Raw genomic sequence first — 25,434 nt, forward strand, 5'->3', positions numbered from 1 at the left:
CCTTCACCTGTTTGGTATGTCTTCCTGCAATACTACAATAAGGTCAGAGGTCTTTAAGCCTAAATCTTCCATTTGCTTCGTTTGATTTTTCTACTACATAAGCGTGATTTTCCTCCGTAGTGGCATCGCAAGAAGGCAAAGGTTACAACAAAGGAGGGAATTTGAGAATCAACAAAGAACAATCCTTGAGACATTTCAGAGACAAACATCCAGACAAACTGTGAAAAGTAACGTCTTCAATCTGAGCTCATCTCTCACTCTACTTTGCTATTCCACCCAATCTCTGGAGAGCATTAGTCATCTGTGAGTGAGGTGGAGGAAGTTGAAGTGTTTTTTAAAAGCATGCCCACACATTTCAAAGGGACAAAATGAGGATGGAAAATATGTTTCATTGAGATTTATTCATATGAAAATAATATAACAATAAATGAGAACATAAGACATTTTTTTAAGCTGCATTAGGAGGGACTGTGTTCAATGTAATGTCGAGGGCAGTCCCTGAATAAAAGTTACTCCATCTGATGAACTGATGCACAATTTGTCCACTCTTTGAGCAGCCAATTACGTTAAATCGGTCTTTGACATAAGGGACTTCTGCAAATAAATGCAGTCATGCAAAATTCCTTTTTTTATTTTAACATTTAGTGTAGCTTGGGTAGCGATAATAATTGTGACTATTTCTGTGATTTTGGCAGATAACTCCCCTGGAAAACAACTCTTTCAACATAAAAAGCAAAAAACAAATATAACCCTATATAGCCCATCTTCATTTTACTAACTGACTATAAAGGGGCTGTCCCACATATATCATAATTGAGTGCATTTCTTCTAACATCATGTCCATCACAACATCACAACACCTATTCAGCATCCTATTCCACACTGTAATCTCATTTTAAAAGTGCATTAAGTGACATTTTTCTGCCCCAAAGCACAAAAAACTGTGACGTACTAATCTATCCTAACCTGCTCATCTTTCCCAGACTCCCTCCCCATCCAGCTGGAAACACAACATTTCAGTGTCAAACCCCAAATGCCAATAACAATGCAGTTTCTTTTATTGTTAAAGTTTATAATTATATATATATATATATATATATATATAAGGAATATCCCCTCTTCCCTAGGTGTCCTACAAGTTTCTGCTGTGACTACTTTTGTCACTGTAGCTCTGCCAGAGATGTGTCCATGCTATTTAATTTCTGCTAATAGAGGTCATAAGGAGGCATGTTTTGCTTAATGCCTCATTTAACCTCGAACAGCACTGCAGTTCAGTGCAGTGAGACCTGAAAGGTTTGTCAGAACAATGTGTTAAAGTCTGATAAATGGTTTAAGAAGTTATATAAGAGCATCCTTGGTCCTCACTGGCAGGTACAGCATGGGAATGTGCTTTTTGTGTAATCCTTGATTGTCAAACACTGACCTACCTACCTACTGCTTGTGTTAGTGTCAGTAAAGTGCAGACTAACTGTGGGGCTGGAATCTTTTATGATAACGTGATACAAAGCAGCTGTTTTTCCTGCCGCTCTGAGCTGAGTAATTAACGGGTAAAACGGCTGATGTGTGCTTTAGGCCCATGAAGGGTAGCTGGCCTTGTAGATATTACACTGAAGTGTCAGAATTACTAATAGGTGTGGGCGGAGCCACCAGTCACAGAGAGAGTGAAAATAGCAAGCTTTCTCTGCCGCTTAAAGGTTGAATTAGAATAAAGTCTGAATGCCAGATTGATGACTGGAAAACACAAGGAACCCCTCATTATCATCACCAAACGTACTTTTATTTTCTTTGTTAACACATCATTTAGCTCCTGTAATGTATGCCTGGAGAGAAGTCTCAGTGATGTTAGTGTGCCGATGATAGATTCCTTTTGTATTTTAGGTTATATTCTGTGTAATTACCATGTACAAGAGGTCTATTTGGTCCACTGTGCATGTGCTTTTTAATCCTGTGCTTCCTCGTTTTAGAAATTCACTCCTTGCAGGCTTGGTTGACAAGAGGAGAGGCTGTGTTTGAGTGCAGGCAGTACAGTCCTCGGCCACCCGCAGGAATCATCCTCAATAAAATCATTCTGAGTTACGTCATGCTGCTTCTCAGCTGGTGTCCATGTTGATGTTGCATCTGTTACACAGTTGTTTCGATCTTTTCGATGATCTCTATCATGGACTTGGAGGGGGAGAGCAGAGAGCACTCGTCCTGGTCCCAAAGGCTTCCAGGGCTGGAGTTCCCGTCCGTGCTCAGCTCCTCGTCCTCCTCCTCGTCGCTCTCCTCCTCGCAGGACTCCAGGTAGTGCAGACCCAACGCGTTGATGCCAGAGTCCTCGGAGCTGGATGGAGAGGAGCAGTGGTCCATTTTGGGGCCTTTGATCTTATCCACAGGAGACCGGTGTTTGTGTTCACTGTACACCTGCTGGACCGGCTGCAGGGGTGTAGGTGTGTGAGGGGTAGGCGGTGCATTCTTCACTGCTTGTCGAGGCTGAGAAGATGGATTTTTGGGCCTTTGAGGGGTAGCAGGAGCAGGTGGGGTAGGGGTAGGAGCATGAGGTGGCTCTGGTAAAGGAGGAGGTGGGCGCTGAACATAGCACATCTTTCCGTTAATGCGTTTAACAATGTAGTCATCCACAAAGAGATCGGCGATGACGCAGTACTTGGGCGACTCAAGGTAAGGGGGCGACTGGAAGCAGGGGGCGAGCTTCAGGAAGCGCTCGGCCAGAGAGACGGACAGGTCCATGGTGTTACTGTACTCTGTTTCAACAGGAGGCACGGCTGTGCTGGGCAGCTTGCACACATTGGTCATGGGCTGGTACACGTATTTGCCTGAATGAAAAAATAAGAAGAGAAAAAAAGACAGAAAATAAGCCGGGAGGAAACTGCTGCAGGAGTTAATAATGTGAGGACTTTCTGAAGAACATAGTGGAACATTTAGCTGCCAAGGATACAGATATTTCTGGAGTTGTTACTGACCAAAATAGATCTACAAGGAGTATGCATATTGGGCTATGTATGCATCTGTTAGCCAGAGACATGTGCTTCATGAAACACTATATGAGTGTTTCAGCCAGATATTTTAATAAGCAACTATTTTCAGATACGTTCATCACATCGAGTGAAAGCATTATATATCAGTGTGTTCACAGCTTTCTTCTGCCAACACAGCCCAAAAGAAGAAGAAAATGCAGAATGGAATAAATAAAAGTGTATAAATTCAAACTATGCAACCATGTGGAAACATTTTGGCAGAAATCCCAACAGAAGCATGCATGTGCACTCTAAAATCTATGTCGTATAAACACTGTTAACACATATCACTTGCTTCAGTGTAAATTAGTTGATATATATTCATATTTAATCGATTTAACAATGCAGAGTATTCCTCATATTTATTTAAAGATGCAGAGATTATGAAAATCCAGGTTATTACCAATGTTAAAACTAAATATTGAGCCGATTGCCGCTTCTGATGTTTTTCTCAGTACTTTTTAATTCTTAATTTTTCAAATGTGATTTGATGTATTCAAATTCTTGGTAGTAGCCCCTTCTCTAGAAATATCACTGAAACATATCTTACAAACTGCATTTCTCTGATGTGTTAGACTCCCACACTGCCAACATTCTCTCACATGTTTCACCATGAAAACAAAATAAGTTTGACTAACAGGTGACTTCTTCTGCCCAATAAACAACCTCTTCTCTGAGTCAGTTAAAGAAATGATATCATGAGAGCATTTCATTGATGAAGAGTCACATCAGCTGCAGACATCTGTGCATGTCACAATATTTGCCGAATGACCGATGCATTCCTGCATTTATTTGACGACTCTTGAAGTTGAACACATACATCTATCAGTCCAAGCAAAAACATTTGAACATGTTCCCAACTCAAGGGTCCAAGCACCCCAAAGGGGGTGTCATATTAGATTGGCACATATTAACTAAAACCATGATAAAACACCTGCTAAAAGTTTATACAAAAGTATTTTGGTGAGAGAAAGTGTGAGGAGAATTATGTCAGATTTTATCAATGAAAACATTCAAATTGATGTTAATTTTTGACAGCAATCATCACCTTCTTTCATGTGGGTTCTAAGGAGGTCTCAGTTTTTCTCAGATATAAGTAGGGGGGGCTCCAAGGAAAAAAGGTTGGGAGCCACTGCCTTAGTTCACAGGTTCTTATAGCTAGCAGAGGAATAAATGAGTGATGTTAATAACGTGTTTCAGTGATTGTTAACCACAAACATTTTTACGAAGGTGCCAGTGAGTGTGGATTAGAGTGCATGTAGTGTGTCTGTGATAACCTATCATCCCTCCTATTTTGGAGGCTGCTGCAATTTTCACACTACAAAGCATTTGTGCTGCCAGAGGCAAAAAAAATACCTGCCCTTCCACCATCATCTCAAGAGGAGCTGCAGCCAGAGTGTAACATGGTTTATATTTCAGACCACGCAGAGCAGTGAAGAAACTGATGCAAGACTTAATTCAAAAATGATGAAAAACGTAACGGATAACGGCCATAAAAGACGATTTCTCAGATCATGCTGTTGTGTTGATTTAAATCTGCAACACATTTTGTATTATTAGACCAATGCAATATACAGTGCTTCTTAATCCTCTATGAGGTGAAAGCCATACATTTTCTGATAAGTGGCCTTATTCATACACAAATATTCTACGCCTTCAAAGTAAGTTATGCCTCCCATCTTGGCATCTCATGGTTTGTGGTTGTGCAAAATGACTGCTCGCAAATGTTACTCATTGTTTGCAGCCCACTGCCTCCCAACACCAAGCCGTGCTGCCTTTGTAGTGTTGCTCGGCTGTGTTTAACTGGCTCCCTGGAGAGAGAGAAACTACAGAAAATGACAGGCCTACGCATCACTTCCTCTCGCTCTGCGTCCTTGTCTTTTGTTTCACTGGTTGGTGGAACCATTCAATCAAAAATCCTTCCCCAGGTTACATTGACAACATCAAACCACCTCAGAGGGGCTTTGTTTTTTATTGCTGAATGGACGAGGAGAGGAGCTTATTATGCTGATGAGACATTTCTCGCACCACACAAAAGATATTAAATGATATTTAATTGAAGTAAACCAGCCCAATTGTGCTGCTGGAGTATTCACGTGGCCACCTCTTTATTAAAGGACACAACACAGCATCATTCACCCACATAGAACCATGAAAAGCTGCTGTGACTGAAGCTGGATGCTTTACTAAAACAGAAACACAAAACCCAGCGCCGACACAGACAAAGAGGAGTAATAGAAGCCATCCTCTGTTTAATGAGGGGAACTCAATGGTCCATGTTCACACTGAGGCGCGCCCATCCAGGCAGACAAGATAGCGGCAACAAATGAAAGCTAAAGCTGCAGCAGGAGATGTGTTGACATTTGGTATGTAGCATATTACATCTAATTGCATGCATCCATCTGGAGCTTGAAATACCAAGCGCAATACTGTGGGACGGGCAGCTGCATATGCAGACAACAAAAACCGACAGACATATGGAGCTAACACTTCACCAACACTGAGATTCCTGAACAGACTCACACACTGAACACAGCCTGAATGTAGATTCACAAGGTGTCTACAGAATGCAGAGTGGGTTTGTACTAACTTAAAAATATCACTGTGTCCATCTTCCCCAGTATGTTGTGTGTGTGAGATTAATCTCACTAAGTAAATACAAAAGGAGGACGAGGATCATCTTCACATATTAACAAAAACATCTGTGTTTCTAAATATTATATGCTCTGAGATTCTTAATAATAATATGATGATTATTATTACACATAAGATAGGTCTTAATTACTTCAGCCTGCATCAATGATGTTTAGAGTTGTACATGATAAATTGATTATTTAAGTATGTTGACAGATTTTTTTTTTAAACAAAATGATAAATATTGGCTCAAATATGGGGATTTGATGCTCTTTGGTAACAAAAGTACACTGATTTTTAAGTGTGTAAAAAAACCTTGCTCCAGTTACAATCTGTCAATAAACCAAACAGTGAAATCAAAATGAGGGTCACATCAGGTGGAAACTTTAGACCACAAAAACTCAGAATTTAATTTGGTCTGACACCCTTCTCCATTAGACAAACACAACTGTGGAATGATTTTATGCATTTCACTGAAATTAATAACTTTTAGGGTTTTTGAGACGTAAAGAAGTAAAACACTGTATGAAACATAAAAAAGTCTGTGAGCACTGAATGTTGCTTCCTCTTTTAATTCTTATTTCACTGTTTGTCATTATCTTAGTCACTTACTTGTATTGTATTATAATGCCTGCATGTATATAGTATCACTGTTTCTCTGCCTTTTAAGTCTAATGCTTCTGTTTTAATCCTGAAAACTTTGCCAGGGTCAGAGGTTACAAGTTAGCCACGGCTAGAGACCTGTATGCATGGCATCTGTACTCTGTATTTTACATTATGAAGCAATGCTCATTGCATGCGTCAGCGTTAAATAAAGATATCTTTAGAAGTTGGACTGTTGACAGGACAAAAAAAAACCTTAGGAAGAAATAACATGAGACTTGTTTTTACGAGAAATTATTAGTGGCTTTACAGAGAAAATAATGGGCAGATTTAGTAAAAGTAATAACAATTTCTTGATTTAATCCTAATGAAATCATTTAAAAGTCCCTTTCAGAGTTTTTTAACCACCAGTTTTTGAAAGTTGAGCTTGTATCTAACATTTAGAAGCAGGCTAACATGTGGTTTTAAATCTAAAATGTCACTGCATGCATGCAGCATGTTGTCAGGTCATAAGAAAGAAGTCAACATACACACTCACATCAATCGTTCAGGTGCTGAGTCATAAAAAAATCCTTGAATATGAAGCAAATAGACTCACAACACTGTGGCTCCCAAAACACTTAATGCATTAAAAACACTTGTTTCACCCCTCACTGGTCACTTCATCAGGTGCTGTCTACTAAGCAGACAAGTAGGACTCACCTGTGGGTGTGGCCTTCAGAGACGAGAAATCTGACTTAAAGCATGGAAGAAGCCCTGCTTCACCCCAGGAATCTGAGAACACTCAGACCATAAATAATACAAACTCTATAGGTTGACATGTATGTACAAAACATACAGAAAACACATGAAAATGATTTGTTCAAACAGGGTAATAAGAACACACACATACAAATAGTTTGTAAAAACCTCAAAAGGTGCATTGAGTTTCAATCTTCTTACTAAATATCAGCCGCTACAAACTTCTACTCCTGGATGTGTTCAGCAACAACCTTCAACATAAATTAACTCAACAATTGATGTTAAAGCACAAACAAAGCTGAGCAGACACGCTGATGTAGAGCTGAGATTTCTGTGCCTTTACTGTTCAGACTGTTCTCTGAGACAAATACAAACACTAGCTGACAGCCAGTGAACACAGTCTATGCAGCTTTATTGATATTCAGCTGTACTCCAGTGTTCCCCAGTGCTGAGCCCTTGCATGACAATGTCAGTTGTTAAGCTGCCTTTGCACCCTCTCACTCTGCCGTGTTTGTGTTTTTTTTATAGTTTCATTTTTCAAAAGACCAGAAATCCTCAAAAAGGAATGAAATAAATTGTAAATACTGAGAACAATTTGCCGTTCCTGACTTTTGAGTGTAGGGGTCAGGGCATGAGTTATCTGTTTAAAGGATGAGGCAGGAACTAAACAATATGAACAGACAACAAAATGATTTGCCAACCACTGCTGTATAGTCAAGATCTAGATCAAAAATAGGTCACTTAAGTATTTTTCATTTGCCAAAAAAAAATGTCCTTAAACAACAAGACACTGTGCATTAAAGTAAATGTTGACTCAGAAGAGGAAATGGTGGATTTGTGCATATTCACTGCGCATGAATTCACTTTTAAATGGTTGATTATTTATGTATATGGGACTAAGTTATTATGAACTACTATGCAGTACAGTAATAACAAACCTGTCACTGTAAAAGCTGTATCATGCTCTGATTGTTGCAAAAAAAAAAGCTATTTGCTGGATTCTGTCATCTAACAGGAGAACAAAATGAAGAACAATCCAAAAGTTTTCTTTTATTGGAGAGGGTTAAAGAGCAAAAGCAACCCAAAATAGCACAAAACAGCTACTGGCGATGTCGCTGACATTCTCGAGCTTCTTGTTGTTTTGCAGCTGATTTTTTTTTTTCTTTCTTAAGATAGCCGGCTAAACAAAGACAACATAATGTCATGAGACTCTCCCAGCCGGGCATTAATGAAGATTGACAGCAGAGAGGGAAAAAAAGCTCCAGCAGTAGATGTAACAGGAGAATTTAAAAAATAGGAGCTTCTCGGCAGACCCACCACTTTACACCTCCAACCACAGGGAGAAAAATGAACTGTAGCCGAAACAGAAGCAAAAAGTTTCCACTGACAGCGACTCCGATAGAGCAGAAAGATATGCAGCCACAGGGCATGTTGAACTTTGAGAAAATGCGAATAACTCCTGACTTTTTTTTTCCTAACAGGAACGCCTTTCATCAAGTTATTATCAAATACCGTTGAAAGTTCTCTGGAGACTGATGACATGGATTCTGGGGGATGTGTATGAGGCTGTTGGGTACATCAACAGAGGATATAACAGCGCATCATTAGGAAAGAGGCGGTATTGTATTCACTTTTTCAGTCAAAATACAAAAAAGTGGTTCCAAAATAGGCCTGCACGATATATTTAAAACATAAAATGTGTGATTGCATTGTTCCATTTTGCGATAATATGAAGTGCAATAAATAAACACAAAACTAAAGAATGCATATAAGCTTTTACTCACAGTTCTATATTTATTCACAGATCTTACACAATACCTGTGTTTACAACAAATCCCTCATAACTCTACATTTAAAAAAACACCCTCTGCCCACCACTAAATTGGCACCAATTAATCTGAGGGTAGCTGATGGTTACCTTCATTTGACTGCATCAAAATAATGTGAAGGCATGGTCATCATACTCAAGCCTCGTTACTATGGTGAAAATGTGTACATGCTGAGTGAGAAAGCAATGACTGTTCACATCAAATATTAGTTCTTATTTATTGCAATACATGCAGACCTTTGTTTGTTGTTTAATGTGAATGCTCATGTTGCATTAAAGATAACATTGTGATTTATTGTGCAGCAGTCTTATAGCAAATTGACTAAATATCCATCATCCATCAACCTTAATTTAAGCTCTAGAAGAGATAGCTGTATATGGGGGATTTTTCTGTCATTTTAAATATCAATAAGCTTAATTTAAGGATTAGAACAGAGAGTCTGTTAGTACAACAGAAAGATGTTTTTAAATCACATGTAAAAAAAAAAAAAAATCAAGAGTTCAAAGGTGAGACTGGAGGAGACAGACACCTCATGTCTGAGGAAGTCACAGATTTCTCTCAGGAGGATGGAGGTGGTATGAGGAGCTTTAACTCCTTTGCTGCCGGCTGACTCCATCTTGCATGTCTTCCCTGCTCTCTCTCCCCCTCTCTCTCTCTCTCTCTCTCTCTCTCTCTCTCTCTGTGGCCTGTGGCTTGCTGACGGCTGCACACTCTGCTTTTAGTACAGGAGATAGTCTCTCTGAATAATGCAGCATGTAGACCCTCAGTCCTTCACTGGCTCTCACACAGATTCGACACCACTCCTTCAAATTCCAGCTCTTCTGTCGCTCTACTCTCTGCAGCTCAAAGGGAAACACTAAAAGACTGAGGTGTAATGAAGACAAACTCCACATGTAGATGAATGAGAATGGGTGTCTGGCTCAGATTGTGTCATTTTAATATCTGCTTATATCAAAGTCTGAGTAGAGACTGAGTCATTAACAACCCCCTCAGCTTGTTTGTTTTTTTGCTTTTTTACATGTTTGAGCCAAAGCCAGCAGCCTTTTGAGTACAGACTGGGCAGATCTTCCTTTTCAAATTCTACACAAAAAGTTCAAAGCAGCATTTAGGCCAAACTCTGTGAGCAGAAAACTGTTTATTTGGCTGCATCCATTTGGCTGGTAGATTTGGTCTGCGTTCACATCCGCTGCTCTTTGTGTTAAAATCTGTCCAACAATGGGGCCATGGGTCAGGGTGACAACACAAGTTTCAGGTTTCAGCGGAGGGGACGTTCTGACTAAGCGTCATGTGAAAGCCCTTTCCTGTTTCCTGTTTCATGATTCCAGAGGGAGAAAGAGAGGCTGTTTTTCAGCTAAAGCCAGAGAGGAAGTCCACTGTTTAGTCTGTCGCCAAAAAATGAAAACCCTCTGGACTGTTTATGTTGTGAAACATGAACAGCAGGCTTAAGACTCATGTAAAGACCTTAAAGGAAAGGTCCAGATGAAGAAGTAGAATTTGGATTGGACACCATACTTTGAAAGATTAAAGATAAATTCATGCTACAAAAACAAAATTCAAGTCACCTTTTTGGTCTGATTTGTACTTCCTGAATCTAAATATAAGTGTAAACAATAGCTTTATGTACTCCTGTAGGGGCAATGTGAACCTTAAAATCTGTGCAATGCTATTTTTTTGAGCAAGCTGCTACAGCCTCTTGGCTCTGAAACTTGAATGGTAATTGCCAGTTTCAATGTTTTACACACAATGGCAAAGCATGTTTGATGAGTTGCAGTAACGTTATTAAAACTGAACATTCACATTGGTGTAACGTTTAGAAAGAAGCCAGAAAAAGCTCCCCTGAGTGGCAACTTGAAATTGCATCGTCCACTAGAGTTTTGGTGAGGTTATTGTTGAGCAATGGAGACTAACCTGTACATCAATAAAAAACTCTTAACATAGTGGGACACATTTGTAAGCTACAGCAGTTCTCTATATTGTAAGTACATCAAGAAAGCACTAGAAATGAACAGAACAACTATCAGGCTTCTTGGATTAAAAATAAAAGAGGAACTCTGTCAAATGTGTTGTGATTTTCAGTTTGGCTTACATGAGACTGCAGCAGCCATGTCAAAAAGTTTTCATACAAAGTTGCAGTCTTTTAATACATCATTTCCTCTTTCTTCCCCTGACAGTGTCTCCTGCTGAGCAGCACTTAAGACTGGATCGTAACAGGAACAGTGAAAGTGGTAGAATATTAAAACAGAGTTGAAAATCTTTGCAACAATCCTTTAAAATATTGCAAACTTTTTTTTTAAACTATTGCTGTTGCCACTTTTCCATTATCCAGTCCTGCAGTTAAAGTGATCGACACTTTCACTCCCGAACACAAGATCAATCAACAAAAAAAAAAAACATCCCCTCCGGCCTGTGCTCACACTGTATTGATCTTTTAATAAGAGGTGAAACTTTTCATGATTCAGCACTGCAGTCAATTTTGAAGTGGTCCCCAAACTAATCAATATAGTACAGAGCTTTATCAAATAAGCCTCCATATTTCCCTTTAGAGATTGTTGCATGCTACAGCTGGGTAGCGGTGCAGATGAGATGATATCTGACAAAAATCCCACTTCCTTCTATTAAGAAGTGAAGTACAAGTTGTGAGTACGAGTGACTGACAGGACTGTTTAGAACTCATTAGACTTAGTTAGACTCTATAAATGAGTGATTCATTGCTCTGCCTGGTAATTGTAATCAGTACGTTGAGGAGAAAATGGGAGAGAAAATGTTCCGACCAGGTGGTTCTAGTGGTGCTGTGAGCTCTCATCAGACATGACATATTGGCGGTGACACTAAATACAGCTAATTACCGCTAATGAGAGGCTTGGACTGATGTTGTCACCAGCTGGGGACATTGCTTCCACCCACGTACAATTCCAGTTTCCACTGTTTCCTCATCCAAACGCTTCAATTCAGCTACATCTTAATGTAAACTATTGTTTGGGATTTGAAGAAACTACATTATTTTCTGGCTGCAGTCTGCAAAAGAAGAAAACCTGAGGATGTTTCGGTTTGCAAAGGCACGTACAGACAAGCCAGGAATTAAAGACACGGGTAATCACTCAATGCTGCGCAACAGGTGAGATAATGGAAATAATTTGTGTTCGGGAAATTTAAATGCTGAGCAAGTATCGCTACACATTGACCTTTTTCTGTTTGTTTACCTGGAAAGCGATTAAAGATGTAATTAAAAAGGCAGTCTAGCGGTGCTCCCTGTGGTGAATGCACAATTATCAGCTTCAGAACAAGTTTATACTCCAGGCGACAGTGGTAGGCATGTTCATAAAAATGAAAACGTGAAGCGATAAGGGCGTAACAACATTTTTTTCTATCCGGTGTTTTTCATGTACCGCTGGAAAGAAGGGTGCGAGCCAAGCAGAGCAGCTGGGGGTTTCATGCAAGAAGCAAGCTGCAATACTTTTCTCACTGGGTGCCCTGGTTCTGCCTGATTCAGCAGTCTAAGTGGGTTTATTCTCACTGTGGTGCCCGGCTGTCCTGTGAGGGGAACCAGTGAATTACACCGAAAAGAGAGGTGAAGGTGAGAAGCCTCATTATGATGTTTTTTCTCTCTAGCACAACAACTCTATTAAATATAGAGGAAAGGGTCCCTGAGTCCATTTTGCAGCCTTTTTTTTTTTTGCTACAGAGATGAATATTTCAGAACTAAAAGTGGTCTGAATGTTTACAAATGATGCAACACTGAGCAGGCTTTTCTGGGAAACATAATTCCCACATGTGGCTCCCAATAAACACTGGAAAGAATTCATGGTTTTTCTGCCACATCAGATATTTCAAATCGCTTGGCTCACTCTGGACCGAGGCAGGAATCTAAATCCAATGATTACATGGCAAAGATTACAATGTGACTTCTCCAGTTGCACACTCTAAGCTCTGGGTGAATGGTGCAGAGGAGATGGTTGATTGTGTTTTACACTGATCTGAGGATTTTCGGGATAAATTAGGCCAGCACAAAGAGCCTGACATGCTGTCAGGTTCAGACGCAGCTATTGTGATTCAGCGCTGGGTGGTGTTAACGTGTCGAGTCGAGGAGGTTTAAATGGAGGGGAAACGTCTAAGGGACACTGTTGAAGGAAATGTCTGTGACTGTTGTCAAAGGGACGAGAAAATGGTTTGTAATTGAGTGGAAGTGCTGCTTCATGCATTCAATATAGATGATATTGATAGTGTTGAGGTAGTACCATTTGGCCTAAACTGCTTCACTTTGTTTGAAAATATGAGGATTTGTGTCTTACTTTAAAGAATACTTTTTTTTGTGAAAATGTTTAATGTCAGCAAATCCCAGTGATCAACACGAGCAATGTGTTAGTTAATCTCTCAGAACTTTCCTATATCCTTATACAGTCTGTAGCACTCATCCTTAGACACATCACTTCCTCTAGATGAAGTAAATCTTCATATTTGAGTAAAGTTTAATTTTAAAAAGGGTTGATCATTTCATAAAACACAATAACACTATTTATTTTTTCTTTACAAATGTTAAGGAATCAAATGTACATATTTAAGGAGTATTGTAGCTGTGGATTAATACACATTTGTTTAATCTGAGTTGTTACTTCACTAATATTGTCTGCCAATTTTATAATGAAGAAAATATCTAGTTTAAAGCAGCTTGTGGCACAGAGGTGATATATATCCTGATTTGTCTACACAGAGTACTTATTGGTAAAATGAATTCTTTCTTCATTGTTTTTTTTTCTTTTCATGGAATTTGTTTACAAAGAGAAACACAAGTTTTTATTTTCCACTGTTGAAGCAAAACAAAAGAGATGACTCAAGTGTGTGATGTCACAGAGTCGTGTTGTAAGTATCTTCACACTCAGTGTTATAAAGCCATCACCCTCCCTTTAGACTAAATATGTTATTATTTATTTGACTTCTACTTGAACACAGATGCATTCATAACCCCAGGCATAAGATATGGAAATATCATTTCAGCTATTCTTGTATTTTTTTACCAATTTAATTAAATTTTTATGTTAAACGTGTACACATTAATAATTGAACTTCATTGTGTTTGTAATGACCTTTGTTTTTAAACCTAAACATAACATTACAGCAGACGGCTAAACATTTAAACATAACGGTTTTAAAGGACTGTAAACAGCTTCTTTTAGCTGCTAAATTTTAATGAACTTCACTACTGCTTCTGTTTACTGTCAGTTTGGGCTGCACATGAAAACAGCAGCAGTGACACCATGGCCCTGAAACATCACATCCTGCTTGTGAATTTTGCAGCCTCCATTGTTTAGACTTGCCTACATTAACTATTCATACAGGGGCGTCTATTTACTCTGATCGAGGATGTGACCCTAAGTTTGACCTCAGAATTATTTCAATGAATATAAACAAGACTCTTGAATCTGTTTGGAAGTTTTATCAGAAAATAAAACAGCTCTAATGGAGCAGCAAATGTTCCCTCTGAGCGCATCTGAAAAGTCAGTGGGCTAAATAAAAGCCACCTTTTTGAGCCGTTTATGAACACTGAGTTAACTCTGCCACATTTATCCATTTTAAGTCGATTCCTCTAAATTCACATGAGCACCAGTACAGTATATTTTGACAGCAGGGGCTAAACCTTTGGCTATAAGAAGTGCTTTGAAATCATGTAAAATAAACTTACAGTGACACCAGCCTAAGTGGCAGCACCAGTGCAGCTTGAAGCACTTCCCGTGGCTGTGCGTCGCGCAGATGGAGAGTCCATCACAAGGCAGGAAGTCTGGTCTCCCCGCGCAGCTCTTGGCCAAAGCCTGCGCCTCGTCCAACTTCTCACTCTTCGGACACTTCTGTGCTCCTGAGGCGGCCATGCCAACATTTCCTGGATAGTACAAAAAAAGAAAAAGAAAACCCCCCACACACAGCTCCACCCGAGTATATTAAAGCATAACCGTGAGGGACCGAGTCGAGGTTTTACGGTCCACGAAGCCCAAGAAGCTTTTCAACTGAGGATGAGTCGCGAAACGCGGTACTAGATGTCTGAATCCGGAGCAAGCAGGTTCCTGCTCATACAAAAGGTGGAAACATATCCGGTAAAAGTAGAAAACCGTCAATTATCGAGGTATAGTGGTAGATTTAAAGCCTCCCATGGTCGTGATCCACACAGCTCTCCATCCTCCCCTCGCGTCGGGAAGCTCCTCTGGTGACGCGCGTACGGAACAACGGCGCGCATCTGAACTTCATCACACAACGGGAGGAGTCCACTCCACACACACACAAAGCCAGCTGTTCTGCGCACTTCAAAAATACAGCCAGGCTCCCATCGATGCATCAAAAGAATCTTACAACACGGAGTCTGGATTTCAGAAATACTCCTAAATTCAACCGCAATATGTCAAAAAAACGTGAAACAGTTTCAGAATATCTCTAAAGATGTAATCCCTCTATTTGTAGGGCTATTGATTTGGATTATCGAGCTGTTGTTAAATTTTTGGTCATACATTACCCTGCCTTTTATTAGAAATAAAACGTTTAAAAATAGTGTATTTGTAGCGAAATGGAGCATCATACTGTATAATCCAGCTGCTCAGTCTGGAGCCTTCCGCCGTTAGGGGGCGTCCCCAACATCTGCTCCTCCTTGGTGTGAGGTTTCTTTGTGAGTGAGCCATTGATTTATATAAAAGCAGTTGAGTGCAGTGTGTTTCCCTCAGTTCTCCTCTGTCATCACAGCAGCTGGCTCAGCAGAAATACACACATGAGCACGGGAAATAATCCTGACAAGAAATTCTGCTTGATGAAACAATTAGAATAAAATGCCACCAACCGAAACCTGAGTAAAGGTCAAAGAAACAAACAAATGTGATTCTGCACATATGGTTCTTTCTTCACAGAGAGAATCAATCAAAATAACCAATGCTTGAGTCTATAAATGTGTTTATTGAGACTTTGGATGATAAATGTAGGTAATGTACAGATCTTTATATTGCATTGTTTGTACATTAGGAAAGCAGACAAATACAATCAAACAAGCAAACAATCCTAATATAGGAAAATCAATGACATCATTTGCATCCAAATGTTGCTATGTTGGTGCTGATTATTTTTTTAAATTAAAAAACAAAAGATTCAACTTGAGATTTCCTCTGAAATATGTTATCACAAAGACAAAATATTCTTGTCCATGTATTTCTGTACATTGTTAAATTTGAAAAATGTGTTGTGTTTCATAGGACTATAGAAGCTGCATTAGATTATTTTTTTGTAGATTTTGAACACCCTCTGACGTACACTATTACACACTATTATTTATTCTACATTGCAAGTTTCATTAGCATCTTGCAGCAGAGTATACTAGACCCTAAACTTCATTAGAAAAACATTTTTTTTTTATCAGAGGTATCTATTGAATCCCATTTTATGGGTTTAGATAATAAACTGTAGAGTCAGCTCACAGTCAGAGATGCTATGATAAGTATCAGAAAAATTATCATTGTTATTTATCCAAAAGTGCAATTTGAGTGCAGTTCATTTAGCATTCATCACAGTTAAAGATCATCATTGGAAAGGAATCGAGTGATTAAAGCTGAGATTGTTAGATGTTTGGAGATTTAAAGCTGGCTTCGGACGTTCTTGATGACTTCCTTCCACTTGTTGACAGGTGGGCTCCCGCTGGCCACCAGCTTTCTGAGCAGGCTGCACGGCTGCAGGGTGGGCATGTCAGGGTTAGCCTGGGCGTAGTGCTCCAGCCTCTCCAGGACAATCTCCAGCCCCACCATGTTGGCATAGAACATGGGACCTCCACGGTGCCTGGGCCAGCCGTAACCAAAGACATAGATGATGTCAATGTCTTCTGGTCCTGCGGCTATGCCGTCCTCCAGGACGCGGAAGCCCTCGTTGATCATGGCGTAAAGGCAGCGCTCCAGCACTTCCTGGTTGCTGATGCGGCGTGCCACTAGGCCGTGGCGGGCTCGGTACTCCTCCAGGAAGCTATGCATCCAGGGATCAGGCCTTGCATCTCGACTCCCGGGTTTGTCGTACTGGTACCACCCCCTGCCCGTCTTCTGGCCAAACCTTCCTTGCTCACACATGAGATCTCCTAGAGGACTATACCTGACACCATTTCGGATTCTGGCTGATTTCCCTGATCCCCCACCAGGCTGCACCAGCCCTTCTTCCTTCCTCACCTTCCATCCTACATCAAGCCCAGAGAGGTCGGACACTTTGAACGCGCCCATTGCGAAACCAAACTCCTCCAGCGCTTGATCGATCAACTGAGGTGTAGCTCCCTCCTCTAGCAGGAAGTACGCCTGGTCACGGTATGGCTTAAGCATGCGGTTCCCCACGAAGCCCCTGCAGTTGCCAACGGCCACACTGACTTTGCCCATTTTCTTCCCCAGCTCCATGACAACAGCTACAAGTTCAGGAGAAGAGCGCGGCCCATACACCACCTCCAGGAGCTTCATGATATGGGCAGGAGCAAAGAAGTGCATCCCCACCACCAGCTCAGGTTGGTGGGTCTGGGAGGCCAGCTCATCCACATCGAGAGTGGAGGTGTTGGTGCACAGGAAGGTGCCTGGTTTACAAACAGCAGACAGCTGCTGGAAGACTTTCTTCTTCAGGCCCATGTCCTCAAACACAGCCTCGATGACCAGGTCCACGTCTGCTACAGCCTGCAGGCTCTGGCTGTATGTGATCTTACCATGTGCGAGAGGTTTCCCACTTCTTTTAGCCCCTCGCTCCAACATGCTGGATACCGCCTTCTTTGCCTCCATGAACTGCTTCTCCTGGGTCTCCACCGCCACCACAGACAACCCAGTCTGAGCCAGTGCCACTGTTATGCCTCTCCCCATGGTGCCCAGACCTTAGATACAGAAAAATCAGAATCTGGTTAAAAATAAAGAAATACTGACCAAGTAAATATACAGGACAGGCTAGTCAAAGAAAATGTTGTTTTGTGTACTAATTTATAGCCAGGCAGCACAAAGTCTTTTTAAAGCTTGAAATTTTAATGGCCAAGCAGCTAAGCTTCACATATCCAGATTGTCATACATCCAATCCTCCCTGCAGGAGAGAGCGAGTTCATGCGTTTACACCCAGCTGAACTGTAAATGAGGGCACAGTTTCCACTGTGTATTTGGAGATGCCACACGGAGCCAACTTCCTTTTTTTTTTAATTGAAAATGTAGAAAAATAAAATGAAAAGTCCAAAGCTCTCACCAATGACAGCAGCTTTATGAATAGGCCTGCCCTTGCTCGTGTCCCAGCGGGCTCCACTGGGCATGCTCCACCTCCCGACCACTCTCTGAGCAAAGAAGCAGTATTGCAGGGCGCGGGCCTGGCCGGATGTGAAGAGAGTAGCCATCAGCTCTTTCTCCCGCTGCATGCCCTGAGTGTACGGCAGCGTTGCGGCCGCTCGAACCGCCTGCACACATGCAATGGGTGCTATAGCCCCGCGGGCAGTCGTCCGCACTTTCTGCATCACATCCTCGAACAGAGCATCCATATTCGGCACAGGTGGACACTGAAAATTGCTTATACGACGAGCATCCAAAGACTGACCTTAAAGGAAAACATGGAAGAAAATCACTCAGGGGGATAACTCCCTTTAATGCAGCTCTCTGACTTTTGCTGCCAGTTAAAAGTTTATGTTAAATCAAACATTTGCTCTGGAATGACATTTCTGCACACTTACTCCTGCATTATTTTATTTTCTGAACTATAAGTGCCTCCTAGTTGCCATTAGTGCCGCATTCTCTGATTTGTCAGCCGGCACTCAGTCTGTGTATAATTGGCGACTCGATCACTAGATATTTTAGCGGCTTCTAAGAGCAGAGTGATTTGACAGACCATTTCCAAGATAATTGGTAGGGACTCTGCTGCCACACTGTTACAGTTCACCTTGAATAACACTGATCTGAAGCGGAATGAAAAGTTGCAATTTGGTTCAGGGCAGAATAGTTGGTACATTTCCAACTCAAATGGAGCAAATGGAATTGAATTTTTATGACTCCTAGGCCTCGGAGCGAAGGTACAATAGCAAAGCAGTTTTTTTCCAGGTGGAACTGCTTGAGAAGATTTCATATTGGAGGTAACAACATCAAACTTTCTGTGTTCTGCGATTTAATCCCGGAAACAGCGGAGTGAGGAAGGAGGCCACTTTGCTAAAACCTTGTTAGCAGCGTTGTTAAAAGCATCTTAATTCCCATTCCTGTCTCATCTGACATGATTACATGAAAGAGTAGTCAGAATCCTTCACAGCTCTACTGAATTACACTCAGCCGTGGGTTTGGGCCAGAAACTGGGTCACCATGGCAAAGCTTAAAGAGACAGCAGCCACATCTGATCTGTGATCTCCACTTAGTCCAGTAACTAAACAATGTTGTCCAATACAGTTAATTAAGCATGTATCAAAATATATTCCGAAAGAAGAATCGAAGGAGAAGTTCATTTAATGTCACTGAAATGTACGTTCTGTCCCCACTGAAATGTTAATGAGATGCTGCGTGGCTCTGCAATGTGATTTCAATGTACTTTAGCCGAGCATTATTGCAGCAGTTAATCTGTAAATGGTTGAGCTGTGTAGATGGATTTGTTGTGCAGCGAGTGGAAAGCCTGGTTGTCCTCTGACAGATGTAGCGGGCAGATGTTGCAACTACTGGGGTAAAAAAGTTAATCTCGTCACCAGCAGAGACTTCAATCCGTACATGTGTGCAGTGTGTGTTACTGCACGAGCACAGAAACTGAATCCTGAATCTTGAACATGTGCAGCAGTTTATGTTTAAAAAAATACATTTTGCAAAATTACATCCCCTTGAACCAGCTTTACAAAGGTGTAAAGCTGGTTCAAGGGGATGTCATTTTGCAACATGCATCAGTAGTGCTGATATTTTTGCATATTCTGACCTGTCACATGTTAACTACTCTGCACTGTCTGACTTGCCAATAAGGCATCCCAGTGTGGCAAACATTCACACTTGGTTTTTTAAGTGAGACGCATGTTCTCCATCTCCTGCTAATCAGCTTTTAGTCTTGAGTACTTGTCAAAAACCTCCACAGATTTCACTCCTATCTCCTCCAATATCCCATTTTGTATGCTGTCGACTTCTCTGTCTGACTCACACTAAGACTCAGCTTTACTAACAACACTCACTTTCTCACCCACTCAAAGTCATCTTGGCAGAGATGTGTGGAGAAAAAAAAAAACATTTGTAAAAAGCCAAAGACAGCAATCATTTTTAGACAGCAAAATTTAGTTCTCCATGCAGTTCAGGAAACTGACTGTTTGGAATTTTGTACAGATTTAGTTTGACTGTTTGCCAAAGGCGCAATATCAGGTACAAACTGGCAGGTTTCAAACAATATCTACCTTGATTTAGTAGAAATGAGTTGTCAATGTTGAGTAAACTACAAGTTGGCATCCCTGAAGCACGTAACACGCTACCTACATTGAAGTCAACCTGTCATTTCATGCAAAGACATCAAAGGTTCTTGTATATAAAGCGCTTCACTAAAACAAGGCTGAACAAAATACATCTTCTCCCCATGTTCTCCCTATAAATATTCAAAGAATAAGAAAAGTGGTTTCAGTAGTCTTATAGCCAAAAGCAAGAAGCTAAAGCCACGACTAAAGCTAAAGGACAGTTAGCTTAGCATTGAATAAAGAGCATTAGCAGGGGGATACAGCTAGCTTAGCTAGAAATAGAAAGTAGCCTACAAGAACTCACAGCACACCACAACTTGTTAATTTCACATTTTTTTTACTTAACAAAAGATAAGTATCATATAAAGCGCTTAACATGTGGTAAGTAGGTGTTGAAAGAGCCAGGTCAGCTGTTTCCCCGCTGCTTTCAATCTTTATTCAAAGCAAGCTAAGGTCATTATATCAACAGTGGTGCTGGTGACATTTTGAGCATTAGTTTCATCTCTCCACAAGAAAGCAAGGCCATTTCCCCTCCACTAAAATAATTACATTAACAAACAGTATACAGGTAGTTTTCAACTGTTTGTGATTGATTAAATTATCCCCTGTACAAGATTGTGCATTGTTTTGATATGTGTTAGATCCTCATCTGCTGGAAAAATGTGATTTTAGCATACTTGTGATGTCTGTCTGCATTTACAATGTAGCATATCTGAATGGATTACTCTTCACACAGACTGAGAAACCCGCCTCTGCAGGGACATGGCACACTTTGGCTTTTCATTCAGTGAGTAAATGAGTTTGATTCACGTGCATGGGGAAATCCTCATCTTGTAAATGACTGGCGAGGGCCAAATATTAATATTCTAGGAAAGTTTGTCCCCTTTCTCCCTCCTGAATAATACAGCAAAAGCAGTGAAGACATCAGAGCACATCTGACAGAGCCATGAAACATTCATGACATCGGTGCTGGAGGATCTGCCTGCCGTGTTCTCTGCTTCCTTTTGACTTCCACAACCTACATGTTGGCACTTCTTCATGTCCGACTTGCCCAAAATAACTGCACTGCGTGGACTTTCTCTTCATTTCATGGAGCTAATTTAAGATGGTGAAGTGTGAGTGATATCATACACCAGTGGGTACCTTGTGTCATCAGTTTTTCTTTTTTTTTGCGTCTCACCTGCAACACTCAGGGCAAACTTCACAGCTGCGTCCACAGTATTGTGATCAGCAACCTGATCCACTAATCCAAGTTGCAGGGCCTCAGCAGCAGTAATATGGCGGCCTGTGAAAGACATAAAGGGCACCAGGGGTCTACATGGGCGACATGTGACATTTCAAATTGTTAAATGAGGAATGACAAGCTGTCAAGCAGGCCTTGTGGTGAGAACACATTCAATACAAATGCCAAACTGTATCGAATAATCTAAAAATTGAAAATAATAAAGTTTGCCTTTATTAATATAAGAACATCAGATCGAGCATGAATTTAAAAAAAAAGGATATTCTAGCATTGAGACAGATTTCACTAACACATGCTGACCTCTGCTGGTCATCAGAGGAAACTACAGATCTCTGTGTCACAGAAGCTAGGGTCAGAGTTTACATACAATCAACAGCTCTTCCAAGGCACTCTGAATAATTGATTTTCATCACTATAATATGTAAGTAGCATTCACTTTAAACAAGAGCTAAAACACCACAAAATGCAGATATGGACAACCTGCAACACTGTGACGGATAGTGATCTCTTCATATGTTATTGAGACTTTCCTCCTGCATGTTGTTTGGTACTTAAAAGACTTACATTGTCAACTCTGTTTTGACCAGGCAAGGTTAAAGTGTCTTTGCTACCTGTGGTGATGAGGCTTAGGGCAGCTGGGACACCAATGAGCCTTGGCAGACGTTGGCTTCCTCCCGCAGCTGGCAGCAAACCCAGAGTCACCTCTGGAAGCCCAACTTTGGCCTGAAAGGACACAGAGTCACAAGGTTAGATGAATGGGAGGTGCTGAGCAGTGATGGGATGCATGACATCAACACGTGAAGCGCTCTCTGGCCGGTGAACACAATAAAGTTCTTACATAACAATATCAGATAATCTCAAAAACATCAAACATGTGCTGAATTTAATTAATTGATAATAATTCACATATCCCATTTCTTTGGACTATGTAAGTCATTTAATGGCAGTTGAATGAACAGCCCCATGTATGCAAACACTGTCAGTTAGACACTGATGCAGCTCGACAGTGACACGGGGAGGCGAGGAGAGATCAGAAGCATGAACTGACTTTAGAGTGTGCAATTCGATAATGACAGCCAAGTGCCAGCTCCAGGCCTCCGCCGAAAGCGCCTCCCTCTATGGCAGCCACCACTGGCTTGTCTGCAGCCTCGATGCTGTGGATCATCGGTATCAGTGGAGGCCCTCTCATGTTTGCCAATGTCTGAAACTCTTTGATGTCCGCCCCTGTAATTAAAAAAAATGCTGGTGTTATCAAGGTGTTCAGTCAGGAAGACAGGAACAGCATTTTCCAGTATGACATGCATCTGGTACCACAAAATGTTTGCTTATGCTGATACACAAGTTCGATCCAATTCAAGAGCAACGTGAGCAGCAATAAAGTGTTGAATTACTTTAGAAGTCAACTGCCATGCTCTCTTGCTGAGGAGCAGAGAGACACTAGTTCTTAATGTTGGAGAAGACCTAAAGGGAAACATTTAACTGTGTCTGATGTACATGCAGCCATTGTTTGAATTTAAACATTATCACAGACCTTTGTCTTTGGAAAATAGTAAATCTTTCAAATCTCTAAAGGCTCACTGGGGACAGTTTACATCTGAAACTATCAATAAAAAAGGTAATTTAGAGGTTTGGTATCCATTGTAAAGGTAAAGAAAATAAAAAGAAAAGATAAACACATCCTCACCTCCACAGAACATCCCATTCTGTCCACAGATGACCACAGACTTCACCTTTGGGTCACTGAGTGCTTTCTGGACTGTGTCAACAATGCCATGCCTCACTACGGCACTGTGGTAAAAAACATGATACTGGATTTATAATATATCTGAAGTTAAACCCTTTTTTTTTTTACTCTTAATATTTCTACGAGCTTTACTATAGTGCAAACCTTTGTGCGACAATATTCCTTCTTCTGCAAATTTAAATTCATTTTCATATGTAATCTTTAAAAAAGAATTGTTTTATGGTATAATTTCATCGTGACTTCTGGGACAGGGTGAACTCAAGGTTAATTATTACCCAATTCTTTTTTTTCTTTTTTTTTATAATCTCAGTGAGGCTGAAGGCTTGCTGTCTTTTAACCACTAACTTCTTCAGTACAGTTTTTTTAAACCAGCGGATAGGACTTGGTTTGTTGTTGCAATGCTACAGCACTTATTGTTACAAAGAACTGCAATAAAAATGAACTATTAGAAAATGTGCAGAAAGTATCAAAAGCAAATCACTTTTTTTGCAGGATGATTTTCAGTGTATTGTAATTATGGCCCTTTTCTCATGACACGTTTGTTGCAACTATATATAATGTGATGCATCATATTCTGTGAATCAATTCACTGTTTTTTTAATTGTAAAATCTCAATGGTACTTATGCTGGGGGTCGAAGTGCATCATACATATAAAGACCTTTGTTTCCAAGGAAACGGAGCCATGCCCAGCGTTATCAGTAGAAATCATAAAGAAAGTTTTATATCTGTATGAATATGTCACTTAAGGTGCACGGCTTGCAACTGAGCTTAAAGTGACCTGTGGATCCCGAAGTTATTTAACTACGAGGCTACTCTAAATAAATAACATTGCATAACAACACTAACACGTGAGTTTGCACTTTAAACTACTTGTCATTATAAAAAAATAAAAAAAAACTTGTGTAAACTTCTTGTGCATGACAAGTTGTGCATTGTTTTTGTTTATCTCACCTGAGCTGGTTGACAGGAGGATTCTTGAGCGTAATCAAGCCTACAGAGCCGGAAACACGAGAATATTGAGTCATTGTTCAGACAAAGTACTTCAGACTGTCACACTTCTATTTGGTGCTCAGTGCAGCAAACTGAACTTTGTATCTTCAGTCTGCTAAGATACGCACACTTTTACTGCACACTTTTAGTTGGTTGCTGTTTTCCTGCTGGTGGTTGATGGTAACCACTCGAAGTATTACCGCCCCCTTTTGGACCGGAGTTTAAAAGAACACTAAATTATGTTTATGCAAGTCCAGTCTAGTTGAAGTGTTTGATATGATCATCGACCAATTATGTACAATCTTTGAATTCAAATAGGACAGTGACCTAAAGATATTATTAACCTAAATTCGGCCTTGATGTGGCTTATTTTAGGTATTTGGTGGCGACCAACCAACTGCAAATTTTTTTTTAGCTGCAAATTTGCCATCAATTTCAAAAGCCACATTAAGACAGTTACAAAGTCAGCCTACTATCACCTGAAGAACAGATCAAGAATTAGATGATTTACGTCCCAGCAGGACCTGGAAAAACTTGTCCATGCTTTTATCTTCAGTCGTCTTGATTACTGTAACAGTGTCTTTACAGGTCTGCCTAAATCAGTCAGATAACTGCAGCTGATCCAGAACGCTGCTGCTAGAGTCCTCACCAAAACCAAGAAAATGGATCACATCAGTCCAGTTCTGAGGTCTTTACACTGGCTCCCAGTCTGTCAGGGAATAAACTTTAAAATCCTGTTGCTGGTTTATAAAGCGCTTAATGGTTTAGGGCCAAAATACATTAGTGACCTCCTGATTAATTACGAACCATCCAGACCGCTCAGGTCGTCTGGGACAGGTCTGCTCTCTGTCCCCAGAGTCAGAACCAAACATGGAGAAGCAGCGTTCAGTTTCTATGTTCCTTATATCTGGAACAAACTCCCAGAAAACTGCAGGTCTGCTAAAACTCTCAGCTCTTTTAAATCCAGGTTGAAGACTCACCTGTTTACAGCTGCCTTTCATTAAACAGCTTTAATAAGATTTTAAACTTTTACTCTGCACTGTAACTTTTAACTGTTTTTATATTTTTACTTTATTTATTTAAACTAATTTCATTTGAATTATTTTTATTTGAACAAATGTTCAGATTTAATAATTCTTTTTTTAAATCTTCTATTTTAATGTTTCTTTTCTTTCCTCTGTCATGATGCTTTTGATGTCTTGTGTGAAGCACTCTGAATTGCCTT

At 40.5% G+C, this 25,434-nt stretch overlaps 2 protein-coding genes across 2 annotated transcripts; both read right to left on the reverse strand.

Moving 5' to 3' along the window:
* Positions 1-382: 382 nt before the first annotated feature.
* On the reverse strand, positions 383-15,339 carry zgc:162707 (UPF0524 protein C3orf70 homolog B). Its single transcript, XM_020651180.3, has 2 exons — positions 14,499-15,339; positions 383-2,813 (listed from the first exon to the last, which is right to left on the reverse strand). The coding sequence occupies exons 1-2, from the start codon at positions 14,680-14,682 to the stop codon at positions 2,122-2,124; spliced, it is 876 nt and encodes a 291-aa protein (XP_020506836.2). The 5' UTR covers positions 14,683-15,339; the 3' UTR covers positions 383-2,121.
* A 389-nt stretch (positions 15,340-15,728) lies between these two features.
* ehhadh (enoyl-CoA, hydratase/3-hydroxyacyl CoA dehydrogenase) lies at positions 15,729-24,369 on the reverse strand. The gene is made up of 7 exons (XM_020651179.3): positions 24,171-24,369; positions 23,159-23,262; positions 22,523-22,698; positions 22,086-22,197; positions 21,412-21,516; positions 18,029-18,370; positions 15,729-17,672 (listed from the first exon to the last, which is right to left on the reverse strand). The coding sequence occupies exons 1-7, from the start codon at positions 24,242-24,244 to the stop codon at positions 16,420-16,422; spliced, it is 2,166 nt and encodes a 721-aa protein (XP_020506835.2). The 5' UTR covers positions 24,245-24,369; the 3' UTR covers positions 15,729-16,419.
* Between the last annotated feature and the right edge of the window lie 1,065 nt (positions 24,370-25,434).

This window comes from Labrus bergylta, chromosome 13, assembly GCF_963930695.1.
Source record: "Labrus bergylta chromosome 13, fLabBer1.1, whole genome shotgun sequence".
Classification (NCBI taxonomy): Eukaryota; Metazoa; Chordata; class Actinopteri; order Labriformes; family Labridae; genus Labrus; species Labrus bergylta.